The sequence below is a fragment of the Mercenaria mercenaria genome, chromosome 12 (genome assembly GCF_021730395.1).
Source record: "Mercenaria mercenaria strain notata chromosome 12, MADL_Memer_1, whole genome shotgun sequence".
NCBI lineage: Eukaryota > Metazoa > Mollusca > Bivalvia > Venerida > Veneridae > Mercenaria > Mercenaria mercenaria.
The window spans coordinates 37,886,935-37,905,385 of record NC_069372.1 but is presented as its reverse complement, the minus strand read 5'-3'; the positions used below and the strand labels follow the sequence as shown (position 1 = coordinate 37,905,385).

At 34.3% G+C, this 18,451-nt stretch overlaps 2 protein-coding genes across 2 annotated transcripts; both read left to right on the top strand.

The window, feature by feature from the left end:
• The first annotated feature begins 140 nt into the window (after window positions 1–140).
• LOC123533886 (ras-related protein RabC-like) lies at window positions 141–4,945 on the top strand. Its single transcript, XM_053519727.1, has 9 exons — window positions 141–361; window positions 916–985; window positions 1,635–1,689; window positions 2,586–2,660; window positions 2,952–3,041; window positions 3,342–3,476; window positions 3,729–3,806; window positions 4,418–4,445; window positions 4,614–4,945. Exons 1-9 carry the CDS (start codon window positions 256–258, stop codon window positions 4,943–4,945), a joined length of 969 nt encoding a protein of 322 aa, XP_053375702.1. The 5' UTR covers window positions 141–255.
• A 1,100-nt stretch (window positions 4,946–6,045) lies between these two features.
• LOC128547540 (uncharacterized) lies at window positions 6,046–7,716 on the top strand. The gene has a single exon (XM_053520521.1). The coding sequence runs from the start codon at window positions 6,046–6,048 to the stop codon at window positions 7,714–7,716; it is 1,671 nt and encodes a 556-aa protein (XP_053376496.1).
• The last annotated feature ends 10,735 nt before the right edge of the window (window positions 7,717–18,451 follow it).

Genomic DNA, 18,451 nt, shown 5'->3' with positions numbered 1-18,451 from the left:
CCCTATAAACCATTATTTTACATTCATATCCACTTTAACATATATTGTGTACATGAACTTTTTGTATCGATTCGTTGTAAATCCAGCTCACTTACTTACTCGTAAAACAAAGCGAAACAATATTAGGCCATTGTTCATCAAATCATGTGATGATAGATACATATATAGTTTTATAATTTCCTGGTACATAGATTTAGTACATAGATTTAGAATTGGATATTTTACCAGCCATTTGGCGTATGCCTTTTCTGTATTATGGCTAATGCGAGTAAAATCGATTTAGTTGTAGTAGGAGATAATAATTGTGGTGCCAAGGAGTTAATAGAAACATTTGTAAACGAAAGTAGTCAAAAATATCCTGGTAAGTATTCTTTTGAATATACAGATTCTATTACATATACTGGGATTTAATTGTCTGTTTTCGTATTCTACTTAGATATCCTACAAATAGCGAGTAACTCTTATCATACTGGACACGATTGATTCTGCCTTTGCGACTAGTGTAGATCATGATCAGCCTTTACATACGTGCAGTCTGATCAAGATCAGCACTGTTCGCCATTCAGTGAGTACCTTTTTGGTAAACACCCCTTTTAACAGTTGACGGTACTGTCTAAATTGAAAGATGGACAAGTTCATCATAAAAATTTAGCCCGGGTACGGGTTAAAAAGCAAAATTAATGTGAAATGAACCAATTGTTTGATTAACCGTTTCCCCCTGATTTCTCTATACACCATTCTAAAGATCTGCGTAGGTGGTAAGAAACTTTCCTTTTAGCCCTTACCCTGCTAAATTTCTATAATGAACTTGTCCATCTTTCCTATGACGAATTAAGTTAATCAAACAGCAGAATGATGTTTGCGCTTGGTGATTATTTAATGTCGTATATAAACTATACGGAACTTTTATTTCAGCTTCTGAAGATCATTATGTTACAAGAAAGACAATTTGTCTTGATGGAAAAACGATTGATTTACAGATAGGGTTTGTACATAAATGTATCTTGTTTTGTTTCACTATGTTACATAACTGGCAAATCGCACTGTTTACAACCTGACTTCTTGTTTCTGTTTGCTTTTTCTTGATGAAATGAGCCGCGCCATGAGAAAACCAACATAGTGGCTTTGCGACCAGCATGGATCCAGACAAGCCTGCGCATCCGCGCAGTCTGGTCAAGATCCATGCTGTTCGCTAACGGTTTCTCTAATTGCAATAGGCTTTGAAAGCGAACAGCATGGATCCTGACCAGACTGCGCGGATGCGCAGGCTGGTCTGGATCCATGCTGGTCGCAAAGCCGCCATGTTGTTTTCTCATGGCGCGGCTCAATTCATTTGTTGGTGTCAGTTTGATATGCTTGATCTTGAGATATTCTCTACAAAACAATACATACATACAACATTTTTTTAAATGATTACATGTTCTTATGCTCATATTTGTACTTGCATTCGGAAGCATTAGACGTTACTGTCTGTTAGTTTAAATGCTGATATTTTTATTGCATTCGGAATGATGGTACTTTGGTATTCCAAAGTTTAATATAACTGACGTGTCCTGTAATTATTGGTGCCCTTTGTAGACGTGACGCAGAGTCACGTTTGTTAAATAACATGTTTCTTTTTCCTTTTTTTTTAGGATACCAATGTCGCCAAGCCAGTTGCACGTCATCCCGTTTGGTCGTTCTTTTCATGTAAATGACATTTCATTAAAATCTCAGTTTAATTGATTTTAATTAAATATTTATTTATGAAAACTTAAAACTCTATGCAATGTTTAATTAAAAGCGACAGTATAACTGGTCAATATCATTGGCGCAACAGTATATTCTGGTATAGATTCAAAACGGTTCATAACACTGTAAGATACCCATTAAAACTGTATCCTTGTAGTATAACGCTTCTCTTTTTTTTCTTTTTATTGTGTGTGTGTGTGGAAGATGGGGGGGTGGGGGGGGGGGGGGTTTAACGTCGCACCGACACATGTATAACGCTTCTTAACAATTATATATTTCATGTTGACTCCAATATAATTAGCAGTTTAACAATTCTTTTGACTGTTTCATTTGACAGATAATGAGAGATTTCAAGATATTGAACTTAAAAGTTTTAAAACTACTTGTAGGTTCAGAATTTATTCATTAATTTTTGCAGTTTATCTTGGTTGCGTAATAGTAATTTACAAACTCCTATTTCTAGTAAAATCATAGTAGTCAATGCAAATCTTTGACATATGCAATGTAATAATTCTTATAGTAACTGCATGTCTATGGAAATTATTCTTACGCTAGAAGAACACCAGGATAGAAAAATCAAATTTAAAAATAGATTCTCCAGTGACAATCAGTTAAGCACTAAAGTAAGTGTTTATGATCAGCCGTACCTGTTTTGACCAAAATTAGATTGACCAACTTTTGCGCATTTTTTATATTTCATAACCGAATGTTTCTTTATCCGCTAGTTGATAAACGTTAAGTAAGAAAAGTACAACTTTAAAATTTTACTTGCTAAACACAGATGCATTGCTACGACCTTTACATAAAATTTAGAACATATTCGATTCCAAAGCTTGTTCTTTTTTGTTCTTTAGGGAGCGGTAATCGTATATGATATTGGCAATATTGCCTCCTTTGCGGGTGTGGAAGGCTGGATATTGGACATTTTGGTAGAAACCTTATTTTCCTCTTAATTCAAACCGAGCCGATACAATTATTATGCACACAGACATGTTTATTTTATAGTTTATTAAATATGGAATTTTGGTATAATCTGTAACTTTAAATTATTGAATACTTTAACTTTATCATTCCCTACCTTTAATTAAGCATTGAACATAAATGAGTATAACATTCTTTACTTATAACTTAACATTGCATTTAGAAAAGTAACTTTATATAAAAGCAGTACCATTGTAAGATTTAAAGAATACATCCATTAGCTATTGAAAATATTGTAGGATGTAAGGAGTGACGCAGGTATAACTATTGTCGGCAACAACTTTCATGAAATAAATGAGAGGGCAGTGAGCTATCAGCAAGGGAAAGAAGTAAGCATTTCTGTCTATATTGATTTATTATTCATACCTTTTAAATAAATATAAACATAAACATAAACAACCTTGAATACATATTTTATCAAAACTACAACCTTTTTTCTTGTTTAAACTTCACAGTCTTATGATGTGGAATACGTAGAAGTTAAAACATTCTGTTTCCAGTTTTAAACTCGCCTTGGACTTTTCTTTTTGTTTTAGTTTGTAGAATTCTATGATCTAAAGTACCAAGAACGTAAATCTTTTATGACGTGAAGTGCCTAGATGTCGGAGCCTTTTATTTCTTGTTTTTAGCTGGCTGAGCGTTATCAAATGAAATACCTAGAAGTCACAACAAACGATTATTCAAGTGTTGAAGAGATGTTCCATACAATAGCCAGAGATACACTCCAGAATACATTGACGAGAAAAAGAAAAAAGCAGAAGGGGGTAACTTTATTAATAATTATTTGGTTGGTCTGATTGTTTGTTTTACCATACTTTGAGAAACAAAATATATGTGAAATAGAAAGTAGAAAAGTTTACCAAGTAATTCATTGTTCAAACAAATAACACTTTGGTTTAGTTAATAATATATTTTGTTTTTACTTCCTTATTTCCCATTAATTGTTAAGTCAAGTGCACTTCATATCATTATACTCATTAACAACTGTCAATATTCACACGCATATGTCGTTTTAGGCATTAGAAACTCCCGATTTAAACAGAGAAGAAGAAAAAGCAAAACAATCAGGATTTTTAAGACGACTTTTGAATCCGGTAGGTATATGTAAATGGCAGTTATTACTTTTTTGTGTCATCTGTATCGGACATAATGCTTTTTTATACAAACTATTCCCATTTGGTGCTTCGAAGATATAGTCATATATGTGAACCTGTAGGTTGTTTGTAAAGTTAAAAACTACGTTTCTCTGAACTGAATAGAATAGCATTTATATATATAAAAAGGCTATATTTTACCTTATCAAATGAAACGTATGACGATGATATTCGTATCTCTTCAAGTAAAGAGAAATGAAACCCTACGACAGTTTCGTCAAAACACCCCTTCTTGACAAAACTACTTTTTTTATTGTAATACTGTGCGATAACCGTGCCAAATCGAACGAAAGTATGCATCCGAGCTTCACAGGCAAATAACATAAATGAATTGATAATATCAGCAGCAAAACAATACACGGATAGACACACTTGCTAATAGTATGTTATATCTGATATATCTAGGACGATCGCGTCCGTTTCAAACAGTTTATCATCAATAATGTTTTAAGTAAAATCGTTATATACTCGAGACAAAAAGCAAAAAGGCTCAGCAATTTTAAATATATGATTAATTGGTATCCTAAAACCAAATTGTTTTATTTTTGTAGATTATTGGTTCTTTCCAAGGAGTTCCAGGTAAGTGACATAAATATAGTCAATACTGTACAAAACTGTAAATGTAGCAATTATCATAATTGAACTAACTAAAGGCAGTTAGTATAAAAAACATATCATATAGTTATAAACAAAATCCTATGGTATATTGAGCCTTTCAGTGCATTACGGTGGTATTTATTATTTTAGTTCCAGACGAACTGAAACTAGATCCATATACATTAGACTTGTACGAGAAAGCACTGAAAGATGGGGTAGAAAAGGATCGTAATATACGCATAAACGTTGTTGGAAACTACAGACAAGGCAAGACATCATTAACAAAGAGACTGCTTGGGCAGAAATTACGGGACATTACAAGTACGAATGGTATAAACATTGAACATTTCACATGTCAAAAAATTGATGGAGGAAAGTTCAGATACAAAAAAGCAGACGATACATGCTCAGATATTGTTGGCCGTTTGGTTTCTGTTGCTCTAAACAAAGAAACTGAGAGTAAACAGGTAAACGGAATATAAGATTCTTTCACTGGTTATAGGTGCAGATGGGAATTTCCGGCCTCGAGGGTAACTGTTTAGGCGGTAACGAGGTTCCTACCGAGTTACCGCCTAAACAGTTACCCGAGAGCCGGATATTCCCATCTGCACCTATAACCAGTGACAGAATCTTTTTCTTGCATACCGATATTAAGATAAAATAATAAAAATAAAATCAGTCGGACGGCTTTCTTTTTAGAACTATTTCTTATAGCAGCGTATTTAAACAAAGCGCGGGAAATCAACGTCCGTAAACAGGAAAGACGTCATGACGTTTCAAAGACAAATAACAATGTTTAGTTCCGGTTTTGTTTTATCAGTTCCAGCGTAACGTTATGAATTTTTGATAAAATAACGTGTTTTGAATCGAGAAATATACTATCAGGAACAAAGAGGAACTGTCAAGGTATTGGATTTTTATTCCGTTTTTCGAAATAAAATATAAATAACTACATAAATCTTCTACATATATGTAGTTCGTAATACGTCATTTAAAGCACGAGAGTCATCTTACACCCCGGGGTATAAGATGGATTTTTCCAGCACCGGTAAAAATACCGGAAATCCCCGTCTGGTATGCAAGAAAACAAGATCAACAACAACTATCTACAAGCCTATCACTCCAGCACGAATTTTCATCGAGTACGTTAATATCCAGGCAACAACCAGCATATAATATAATAAAAGGAAATAAGAACCGAGAGCTTAGTACTGATGCTAATGATAAAAGCGAAAAAGATACTAACATTGAAGAAAGTTCCGAGTTGATATGTTCCGTCAAAAGTTATAATCGAACAGGCGATGACAGTGAGAAATTTGAAACGTCCAGAAAAGTAGCCGTTCTATCCGAAAAAGAGATTGGTTCCTTCACAAAAGCATTAAATAGAAAAGTATTGCCCTCACAAAAGACTGAGCCAACAGTATTTGACATTTGGGACTTTGGTGGGCAATACATTTTCTATGCCACGCACACAATTTTTCATAGCAGAAGGGCAATTTATCTTTTGGTGTTTGATCTGTCACTAGATCTGAAGACAACTGTTGTTGACGAAGAATTCCCAACCGAAACAAACAACAGAAACATGGAGTATTTCATCCAATTCTGGATGCAATCCATACACTCATTTGTGGGTTCGGCAGACAGTACGCAGCCGAAGGTTATTCTTGTCGGTACACACAAAGATAAAATCAAGGGCAGTGCTGAGCAGAAGCAAAGATACATAAAGAGTTACTTCGACGATGTAAGACAGTTATTCGATGGTACAACAATGCTTAAACATTTACATTCCGAAGATTTCGCAGTTGATAACATGGACGCAAAAGATGCATCGGTTACGGCTTTAAGGGGAACCATAAGTAGGCTTGCAAATGAAGAAACTCACGTTTTGGAAGTGCCAGCAAAATGGATTCAGCTTGAAAAAAATATGAAAGAACGGAAACACATGAAAATACTTTCACTAGATTTTTTGATGGCGATGGATGGGGAAAACGAATTTCCGCTGGGTGATCTAGAGCAGGTAAAGTTGTTTCTGAGATACCATCATGGAAAAGGCACATTTGTGTACTTTGATGAGGAACCGATATCAAACTACGTTGTTCTTGATCCACAGTACCTTGTCGATGCATTCAAGACTATTTTAACAAGTGAGCGTTTCTGTTCAACAGATCCAGAAATCAGACCAGTGTGGAAAAAGCTGTTAAAGAATGCGAGACTGGAAACTTCTCTAATTGACAGGCAATGGGGACAAGCAGAAAATAAAGCGAAACTGTTCCTTCAGTATAAAGAGATACTACTTGCGTTTCTGACAAAGCACCACATTATATCAGAAGCAACAATATTTGACGAAACAGCAAAGGCCTCATGTGGACTAGGATGGTTTGTTGTTCCGAGCTTGCTGAGAGACCACTGTGAGAAAGCAGACATGCAAGATTTTCTTCAAGGAAAGGCGCAGACATATATCCGACTTTTGATGTCATTTGAAACCTCCCAAATTGTACCGACAATTTACCACCGATATATTGCAGCGGTTATAGCAAAATGGCCAGTTGTGAATACAGGCAAAGCATCTCTGATTTTTACAGACCTATGCGTTGTTCGACTTGACGCAAATCATGCAGGGATATTGGAAATGAAGATAAATGGTATCGAGTTGACTGTTGTCAGCCTATGTCCATCGTTACATGTTGATGGTAAGCAAGCTGATATTTACCGGCGATTTTCCGAAGCAGTGATCATCCATGAATTCGGAAAACTTAGAGACAAATCGGAAGTTGTTCAACCTTTTGCGTTGCAGTACAGGTGCAACCATGAAAGTCATGGCGGGAATGGTAGCGCCAATACAGAATCAATTGCTGAACTAGATGACAAGAAACTTATTGCATGTCCAGACTTGCTAGCCCATGATTTGCCCGCAAAAAAAGCAAAGTCGGAATGGTTTCAAAATTGCAGAAGTCCAATTGTTGTGCCAAAAAGTGTTTTGGATGACAAACTATTAAGCAAATTATCACACTGCATAGGCGAGAACTGGCAGTTACTTGGACACGAGCTCGGCCTGAAACAAGTACAGATAGAACATATTGATGAAGATCATCCGAAAAACACATTGATGAAAATTTATTACATGCTGAAGGAATGGTGCTTCCAAATGGCAAAAAGTGCTACATTGGATGTTTTAGTTAAAGCTATGCAAGACTGTCGAAGTCTAAGTGTCGACTGGGATGGACTTAGAAATATTATCGACGAAATAATATAAGACGAGTATATAGTTTACTGGTAGTAAATTTTCCTGGTTTTCTGAAGCTTCCGTTCATTTTGAAAAATACAGAACAATACACAGCGATAATCCGGAAAATATTTAAAGACAAGTTATGTTTCAAATACAGACAAGTGATATTTTAAAGGGTAACTATCGCTGCACGGATGAAAAATGTTAAGACTGAGGAATCTATATTTATATTTCACGCTAATTCAGACGAAGTCATCTTGTCAACAACATATGCGTAGAATGAAATATTCTATTGAACTTTTATAACAGCGACGACAATGCTGAAAATGACATCAAATGTCTACACGTTTATTCAAAAGATGAAACTTAAGTATTATTATAGGACAAATACATTGTATGTGCTTCATTGCTACTTACATGTGTACAGAGGAAAAACAATAATTTGCCCAGTCCAATCAGCAAGCTTGGAAGCGATACAAGTGTTTTCCATTAGAAAAAAACATAACACAGAATGAGAGTATTAGTAGAAGATAACTCAAAGAGCTATTCAAGTGATAGCACAGAACTGTGGAATGTTGATATTTTCTCTTTACTCCAAGAAAGAAAATGACAAAAAAACCCAATCATTTCAATTTTTAAGTGTATTGAGAGGGTATTTCTTAAATTTATTTTGTTGGTTTTTGAGCCAAAGCGAAACAAAATTCTATTATTTGGTAGTTTATAAGACTAACTTCAAGCTTTGTGATGAAGGAAGACATAGCGATCTTCGTCAGAAAGATTTGCAGCTTTTTGAATTGCAACTTTCTGTCTGAAATGGACCCTGTATCCACATATATATGATATTATGTAAATATTTTACAACATTTCAACTCTTGAATTACCAAGATGCAAGATGAGCAAGCTAATAGTAAACACTACTTTTTAAGGGAGATAACAAAGTGAATTGTAATGGTTGTTTGATAAAGGCAGTATATAATAGGGTTATTATAATAATAGCTGGATGATGTATTCGGCTCAAGTGAAGTTTTGCCAGGTCGGGTTACACGAGTGATTCGACCTGGCAAAATCCATGAGAGCCGAATACAAAATCCCAGATAAGGACTCTTTTTATTATATACCTCCATCTTTTTGTTTGTTGTTTTGTGATCAAACGAAATCTTCAATGTTTTAATAATTTATCGATGTCAAAATAGATCTGAACGTAGTTTTTTGTGTGCGCTACTTTAAAGAACCGTGTAAGGCCATGCATATTAAATGTAATGAGTCGGGCAAATGAAATATAAAAGTTTGTGTCTACTTGAAAAATACAAGCCGTATTTTTGACAGAATTTATTAAGGTATATAATAAAACGTTTTATTTAATTGTATGATTCTTAATTTTTACAAGAATATCGGATGCGCGACTCTGTCCGCCTTTGCATACTTGGTTCACCGAAACAAAAACAAAAACTTATGTGTATATTATTAGTAATATTGAATTTTATTTTATGCTTATTGGTGAAATACTGGAAAATAGCAGTGAGATATAAATCGATATCACTCACTGTGCCAAACTTCTTTTTTTTCCAGATAAATTATCTCACTTGAAATATATTCTTTAATTACCTCTCTTTGCTGCCTTTAATATTACTGGATTATACTTATAATACTCAAGCCATACACATGTCATGAATTGCTAGACAATCCAATTTAGAATAGGCTAGCTATATAATCAAATTTGCAAAAGAAATAATGTTACCTTTGTCAGCTTGGTTGCTAGGCCTTGCCATTCATGTAGCTACAGATATATGTGTTTCCTCTACTTTTTTCCATTGGTTCGCTATCATGTGGTTTACTGGCGACAGCACATTTAGTTGGTTGTTGTCTTAGTTAATGATCACAAGACATCAACTCAACCTTACGTAATATGCCAGCATTTTCGTCGAAGACTCCCAAGTTCCAACTCCAAGCCCAGCCAGTTGTGTTCCAACTTCCATTCATTTTGTTATGCTATGCAGCTCCTATATCAATATTTCCTAGCTATTTCTATTGAATCCATTATGATATTTAATTCTGCAGCTCGACTTTCCAAGGACTTACGCTTATTTCTCAGTTCTTTAGATTTTTCGTGTTGTTTTTCAATCTGACCTTCAGCCTGTGTTTTGGTAAACAAAGCAAGCTTCCGGTTATTCAACGAACTGACGGATTGACCCGAAAAGTTTTTAATATGCTTCTACTTAACTACCGGCATTTGTCAATGTCTCTGTTAGCCGCGGACTGTGTATTTTTACACAAAATATTTAAATGCATTTTAAAAACAAAATGGCGTCGTGTTGATTTAATGAACCTAATCACCAATATTCGATATTAATGTGCCTAAGTGTCCATGGTAATTTAGCGGATGTATCATATGTAACACGGTAGCTTAAATAAATCCGAATTTCGTCATGAAATATTGGATTTATATGAACATTTATGCACGTAATAAACAGAAAATTCGTTGATCTTCACAAACTAGCATAAAATAAAAAGAAAATTTGTTTGTTTGCAGTGAGATATCGAAATATATCATCACCGATAAGGGAGACAATTCTGATATTTTCACTCAGGCTCCGCCTTCGTGAAAATATTCAATTGTCTCCCTTAATGGTGATGATATATTTCGATATCTCACTGCAGACAAAGAAATATCCTCTATGTCACACATCTGACATTAATTCCATTTTTACACATTATCATATCATGATACCATTTGTAGTAATCTTGATTTTCTGGTATATATGTCACTAATAACTGTCAATAGTAATTGAAATTATCCTACTCAGTTTTCATGTCAAATATGTCAATTTGCCGCAAAAGGACTTTTTGCACGAAGGTCAAAGTATCGGTCAATGTAAAACACAATATGATACGTATATTGACAACAGACATGTATAAAACAATTCTTTTTCAGTTGCTAAATGCAACTTCATTTTCATATGTAATGTATTAATCTGAATAAACGCATTAAGTAAAGTAATATCAGTGAACTTTGGGTTGTTTTTATTTGTTGGTTATTAGGGACTGACTTCAGACTTTGACTTAAATTATCATTCTTTAAAAGTACATTTTGGACATATTATGATCATAAGGGAAAAAAAACATGTCATGAGTCATGAATCGAACCCAGCCTTCATCGGCAATAGAAACTTCCCCTTCCTCGATCAATACACCACGGACAAATGCTTTGCAATTAAGCCAGTTTACCTTTGGTACACCGCGACAAAAGTTTAAATGGGAAAAGATTGTAAAACAACTATTTGTCATGTATTTTCAAAACACATTATCAGTCAGTAAGTCTCAAAGCGCTCTTGAGAAATGTAGTAATAATTTCCAGATATTTTTTTTCTTTCTTTTTTGTTGTCTTAGGATCTTTACGCAACGCGGTTTCGCAATAGGACGTTTGCTATTAACAATATTCTATGGATATGTAGCATATACTCCGTTAAATGTGACGATTTTTCAAAATTAATGATGACTTTCCACAGACGTATTACAGTCAGAGGCTATTAGATTTTTATTGAGAAATGCCAAAGCGTTCAGCAGCGGAAATAACGGGCTTCTCAACCTTATTCCGAGAAGAAGGAATTGAGTGCAAATTTCTCGATGCAAAGCTCATTACCTTACCATTGCATACACATCTATTCTTGTTAAAAGTATAAACATGGTACGAGTAAAATTGAAAATATCGCCGTTAAATAAATAGAGGATATTACATGTGTGTCTTTTCATACTGAATTTATTAAACGAGTTGCATAAAATGCGACTCTCTGTCGATCGATATATCGAGCACATTGTCAAATTTATTCAGCGAGTTTAATGAATTCAATATGGAAAGGTAAAATGTAATATTCTTTTTATCTCATGATAGCTTTTCCTGCTGAAAATCAAAGTTTCTTCTTTCTTTACCTGTTAAAGACCAAGTCAAGTCAACCAAAATCTCCTGCATACATAAAACGACATCAGTATCATAGCTTTATTGCACACGTGTAACACAAATTAACAAAGTTAAGGGTTTATTTCACTCTCATGATGTCAGACATGTGATAAAAAACTTAACGTAACGACACAAATTCAAATAACGTCACAGGTGATGGAAATCACCTGATATGAAATTTCTACGTCATGGTGGCGGCTCAGATTCTATTTGAAGTGCTAGGAGATCGAAAGTTCGTGTGTAATTCAGAAGACTATGTACCTCCTTTTGACTCGATTCTACTGTGTCCTCGATGAAAATGAGTTTCGGACAGGTCATCAAAACGAAGATTACACTCGATATCCACGATATCCCTTTCATATTTTTATATCCGTTTTCAAATTGTGAAATTACAAAGGGTGGCCATTATTTAAAATAAAGTGCATGACAATAAGACACGTCGGACGAAAAAATGTCATAATGGTCAGAATTATTTATTTATTTAATTTGTTTTGATTAACGTCGCACCGACACAATTATAGGTCATATGGCGACTTTTCAGCTTTGATAGTGGAGAAAGATCCCAGGTGTCTCTTGGTGCATTATTCGGGCACCTTGATAAAACCACCGACCTTCCGTAAGTCAGCTGGATGGCTTCCTAACATAATGATCAGAAGCAGACGAAACGGTATGCACACACCTACAAATATGAATTCTGGAAATTAAAAAGGGAGGTAAAGTGAATATTATATAACTACGCAGTTCTGATGGATTTCACAGGTCAAGTAGAAGGACAAAGAAATATATGCACAGAAAATGATAAAAGATGATTTTTACAGAACTTTCAAAGAGCAATAATGTTAAAAACGGCGTGTATGAATCTGTTATAAATGTACACATTTACAGTCTGTCTCATTGTATGATATTTAAAAATTAATATGAACAAATGAATTTCGTTTATAAATAATGGCAGTATTTTTGACAGATCAGTTATATTTATTTTTATACATTAAAATTCCAGGGAGATAACTGTAGACCATTCTCAAAACTGAAACAGCTTATTTGATAACACACAATCTTGAAATTGACAAATGGCAATATTGCATTGTGACGCTCGTATAGGAATACATTTGTTTTCAACTTTTACCGAACGTTAAGCTCCTGGTTATAACATTAGAGATACGCCATACTGTTTGCCTACATTTTATATATGGCTATTGTTATGACAAGTTAATTTATTAATGTGTGCATACTTATCCTGACCTACAAAATATGTATTTATTATACATACCAACATTTTAAAATGATTTAATGTTGTTATTTGTTGTCGTTTTTAAACAAACATTTTTATTTATGTAGTTAGTTGAATAATATGGTAACATTGGTACATTTATCTAATCTTTCTATTAAATAATGTAATGTACAGAATTTATTTTGAGTAGTGACGAATATGACGGGTTTTCTCATAAGTGCTCTATACACATGTAAGCGTGATTTGCTTTTGCTACATTAGAAATGCAGTGAAACAAGAAGATCATGACTGCTCTAGATCGCCTACCCGAGTTTCACAGCTTGCTGAACGATTCTGGTAGAGGATAACACAATATCTATTATTTAAATTGAGTCAGAGGTTTTTCAGCAGTTTCAGTCTTTTACAGTTTCCACGTACAGCTAAATACATATAAAAATATGTGACTATGCCCACTGGTGGCAATATTTCTAAAAGATAACTTGGCCGCTGAAGGAACATTTCTGTGGAATTATTTCAAAATTAGAGTAGCAATTTAAGAGACAATGAAGTCTGAAGCTTTCTTCACTTTAAGTTCTGACAGCCATGTTTTCGAAAGGAACGTTTCATTAAAATATTTTTTGAAATGACATCAGCAGTTCCTGGAAAGAAGACTCTCAAAGTTTGCCGGGTAAAAATGAATAACGAAAACCTGCCCGGTCTCCTGGTGGCTATGCTTTTTAATGAAATGACATCCTGATCTAAAGGAATAAGGTAGAATGTCATCCAAGGAACATTTGTGCAAAATCATTTATAATTAGAGCCAGCAGTTTCTGACAAGTATAAGATTCGCAAAGTTTCCAGTATAACCAAAATTGAAAAACAAAACACGCCCCGCCTCTGCCAGCCATCTTTTTAACATAGCAGAATGAGTTGAAGAATATACGTAGGTCACCCAAACACGTGTGAAACTATTTTAAAATTAGTCTAGTTGTTTTCGAAGTGAACTTTTTTAAAGTTTGGTTAAAACGTGTTCCTTGTCCTGCGTCAAAATATTTTAAAATGAATTAACATTGCTTGCAGTGGGTCACACAAGGGACATTTCTGTAAATCATTTTGAAATTGGTACAGCAGTATGCGAGGAGAAGACATTTAAGAATTTTCGTAGCAACCAGAATTCTGCATGTATGACCTAGATGTAAATGAGTTTAAAAGTCAACTATACATGGAACATTCCACTTCTTTAAAGAAATTGTGGACGGACCGACGACAGATGACGAACATCCAACGGACCTAAAAGCTCTTTATGCTCAGGTGAGATAAAAGGTTAAAAGGGAATCGATGCAATCTATTTTCGTTGCCGAGCGAAAGTTTAATATGTCATAGCTCAGCTGTCAAAATCCAACTTCGTCTTCGAAATCTGGCAGTTGTCAATCTGTCCGTGTAATAAGTGTAACTGCACGGCCGCTATACATCATATGTTCGCTATGGAGATCTACATGAATCTCTGTAAATGGGAAATAACTCGTATTTAACGCTTAACTCGTTTGTTTTCATTCAGTTGATGCAATCCATCTTCCAACACCATTCAGCTACCGTTACAGATGCATGATTTAAGATTTAAAGCTTGAATTTTTTTTCATTTGATGTGGCGTAAAAGAAACCCGTCGGACATTACTTTATTTACAATGTGTGACACGTTGCGGTTGAACAAGTTGTGAAGACGCTTATTGACACAATTATAACGCGTCTTCTCCCCAAAAAATCCGCAGCCAAACGCTCAGTGCACTGCCGGAAGGACAATTTTTTTTTTCATTTGTCATGGTATCTCGAATTTTTTACGATAACTTAATCTTTCAATTTCATTTACATTACAAGAGGCGTACCGCAGTAAATGTGACTACGTGTCACACATGCACTACTGTGATATTGTGGACATACGCTAACGATGTATAATCATGATAATCAGACATTGCAAAAAAGTAATGGCATGGCGAAAGAAAACTTTAGCCTTGTTTACATTCCTTATTTTTCTTACTTTATTTTTTCTACAAGGATATATGGACCATATTGTGAAGTTACCAACGTATGGTAAGATTTTATTTATAATTTTCGACGCGTTTCAATGGTATAAATTAACATTAATTCGTTAACAATTGATGTCGAAATTATCAACTAGCTAGCGAGTATAATCTATTTATTCATGCTTCTGTATGCATACGTTCAAGTAGATTTTATCATCGTATAATGTTCGAATATAGTAGATCTGCTTACATTTTTAAGATTTCATAAACATGTTATTTCTTATTTATATTTTTAAATATACCATGTACATTTAAAAGCATTTTTATTGTCCCATGAGCATTTCAATAGCAGTATGGAAAGTCTTATGTATTAAGCTAGAGACTCAAATTCAATATTTCAAATGCAATGGCAAAATGACATTTAATAAAACTGATAACAAAAATATATTGTTTGATCATCAATTCATACAAACAGTGAAAATACAAAATTTAGAAATAACTCTTAAAGTTTAGAAAGGAAACACTATCATTGAAAGTTTATACATGAAATAAAACTCAACACTTGACCAGCAGTGTTATGCCAATAAACAATGAAGGGTCGGTTGGTAGGATCTTTTAGGGACTATATATTAAATTTACATGTATATATATTGTTTTATATTTCAAACAATGTGTTATTATGTATGTAGTTTGACTATTTATATATAAATATAGGCATCCACCCCCGCCCACCCCCTTTCCTTCTTTTCTTCCTGATAAGTTTCTGTTGGTAAAAAGACTAGGGTTTTTTAACCTGAAGAAAATGCCAAGTGTGTTAAGTTCGACGGAGCAAACCCTAACGATATTACATTACATAATATAGTCTATAAACTGGTATGTTAGATAAAGAATAGCTGGTTCTCCAGAAATCTTACTATTTCCAGCCTATCGTACATTGAAAGTTAACTAGAGAACGGCCAGTTATTTGAGACAACAGTGAAGCTGGCTTGGTTCTACCAAAGTGCCCGTATGTGTCTGAACTAATGTCTGGGAATTTAAATATTACAATGTCAAACTTTTGAAATGCACTTAATAATTAATTGTGACGCAAAGCCAACGGAACCGACATTTTTATTTCAATGAAAAATGTCAACGAATGCATTACAATGGTGTAAATTGTGAACTTAATAATTAATGTAGACGACAAAATCAAAGCTGTATCTTGCAAAAGAAAACGACTGTTTGTCTCATAAAAGTCATCTTGCGCACACATTTTTGACATTTTGCCAAATATAATGCTGATATTGTGACCAAATCAACTTTATACTTTTATTATAATCAAACTTCTTATCTAATATGCTGTCTTAATGAAATTATTATAGTACTAACTGTACATTTATTATGAAGAGTTAATTGCATTACATTTAAACATACATGTAGTCGGAAACGCTCATATACATAGATATGTACCAGTCCCTACTTCCAGTTTAGGGTAGGGGATTGTTGAATGGAAAAAAAAGTTCAAAACCAATTTAAAAAAAAAAGATAAGAACAGTCAGTTAGAATAAAGTGAATGTGTTACATATAATTAACACTTCTTCGTGTGGCACCTTTCAGCTTTTATACGATTAAAACTACATGTAGTTAAAAATTGGTTTCAGACCACTACATTATCAGACAATAATGGCCGAAATTGCTCATCCATTTTACATACATACGGATGCTTGAAGATGGACGTAAACAGTGGTGTTGAAAAACTTTCTCGCAGATTTGAGTTGACTCTTATAGATAGATGACCATTCCTGTTTTGACAGACTTTCAACTGCGTGTGTTTGATTTTAGACCTGGCCTTCTCTAAACAACCAGAAAATTCGATTCAAGTATTCATTTGCTTTATACGACAATTACTCATACATGGGACCCCTTTGTTATGTGATCGTTGATATTAGTACCTATAAAATGTATTTCATTGAGAAATCAGACCCGGGCTGCAATAAAAAAAATCTGTCCCTTGTTGTTTTCAATACGTGTTCCTTTCTTTTTCCTTTCTTTTGAACGGTAGATTACGGGTACACTGTCTTAAATTGAATGCTGGTCGAACGGAACGGAAATATTTGCGAATATATGATGGACCTTTTTTCACGGTGTCGGGGCATAATTGTAGGATGCAAAACATTAAAATTTATGTAAAATGTACTTACTTTTTTCATTGAATATGTAAAGACGTTCAACTTTGACATTTACACGTGCGAAAGCTGTAAAATATTATTTTGGATGCATGCTGATTTACGCATTATAGATGTCAACTTGATGACAAAGAAAATCAACTATAAGTTATAGTCATCGGCTAAAGATATTTAGAAGAAGCGTTACATAAAACGTGCACACGCTGGAAAATGGCATTCAGTGTGAATGGATGAATACTATTCCTGAAATAATGCTTTAACCTTTAGCCTGCGACCGGCAAGTGATTTTGCATTTGCAACCAGCGCAGACCAAGACCCGCCTTAAGGGGAGCGGTGGTCTAGTGGCAGAAAGTGAATGATAGACCAGTTCATTTTAGAAAAATAGCAGGGTAAAAGTTAATAATATCATAGAATCTTCTTCCAGCATGAAGCTAGACAAAATGGCTGCGCATTTTCCTATACAAGAAAACCTGTATAGTTAATTCGGTTATTAAGCTGTTTTAGTGTATATCCCCTTGGAAAATGTTAAACAACTATCATATAATGCCACCAATGGTGAAATTTGACGAACATCTAACTTATGTGTGAACAAAATATGTTTCGCACAATGCCATCTTTCAAATAAATTTTCCAAAGCAGCAGCAGTTTGATACAAAAGATAGCTTTTACTTTTGACTTTTCCCACACCTTCCTTGTTTCGCTATTTTCAGTAAAAGACAAAATAAATTAAGTAGCTATTGTGTTCCAAACCGATTAACCGATGCCAGATACAATTATCAAATTTTTCTAATAAACTGAAAGCATAATAGTTTACAATTATGCCAGGATTTGAAGAAAAAAAAATGACACAAAGGAAAGAAACCAGAACTGTGTGGTCCATTTCATAAAGATGACTCCTATCGTTAAGTACGGTGAGCGGTGGTCTTGTAGTTAGGATGTTGCCTGCTCAACCTGGAGGAAATAGCTTCGAGCCCCTGCAAATCACCCACAGAGGTCAAGACCACACCTTCTCATATGACACCAGTACTGGCGTTTCAAGGTCGCAAGCTCGAGAGTGATTCAAATAAGTTTCAAGTGTTCATCCCGTCTGAGCTAAACTCTTTTAAACTAACTATATTAAACTACAGATGTTCTGAATGCAGACAGGAAATTAGCTTAATATCAATAGCTAAATACACATCTCTTTTCATACTTTATGAACTTTGTTAACTAAAGAAAGAAAGTTCAAACATAGACAGGTGCCTTAACACAATAACTTAATTAATTGTATATGGTGTGACAGGTAATGAAAACTGTCTTCATTTTAGTGCATTAATGTTCGTTTCAACTGTTACAGTATATATTACATTTGTGTTCATCAAGCGAAAGGTAAAGAGAAGTTCATAATATCTGACTCAGTCAGCAAATTATT

Bases quoted from the DNA above. Each gene is read 5' to 3' on its own strand.
- LOC123533886 (XM_053519727.1), top strand. From the start codon at position 256: ATGGCTAATGCGAGTAAAATCGATTTAGTTGTAGTAGGAGATAATAAT. The intron at 362-915 runs GTAAGTATTCTT...CTTTTATTTCAG, and splicing joins AAGTAGTCAAAAATATCCTG to CTTCTGAAGATCATTATGTT. The intron at 986-1,634 runs GTTTGTACATAA...CTTTTTTTTTAG, and splicing joins ACGATTGATTTACAGATAGG to GATACCAATGTCGCCAAGCC.
- LOC128547540 (XM_053520521.1), top strand. From the start codon at position 6,046: ATGGAGTATTTCATCCAATTCTGGATGCAATCCATACACTCATTTGTG.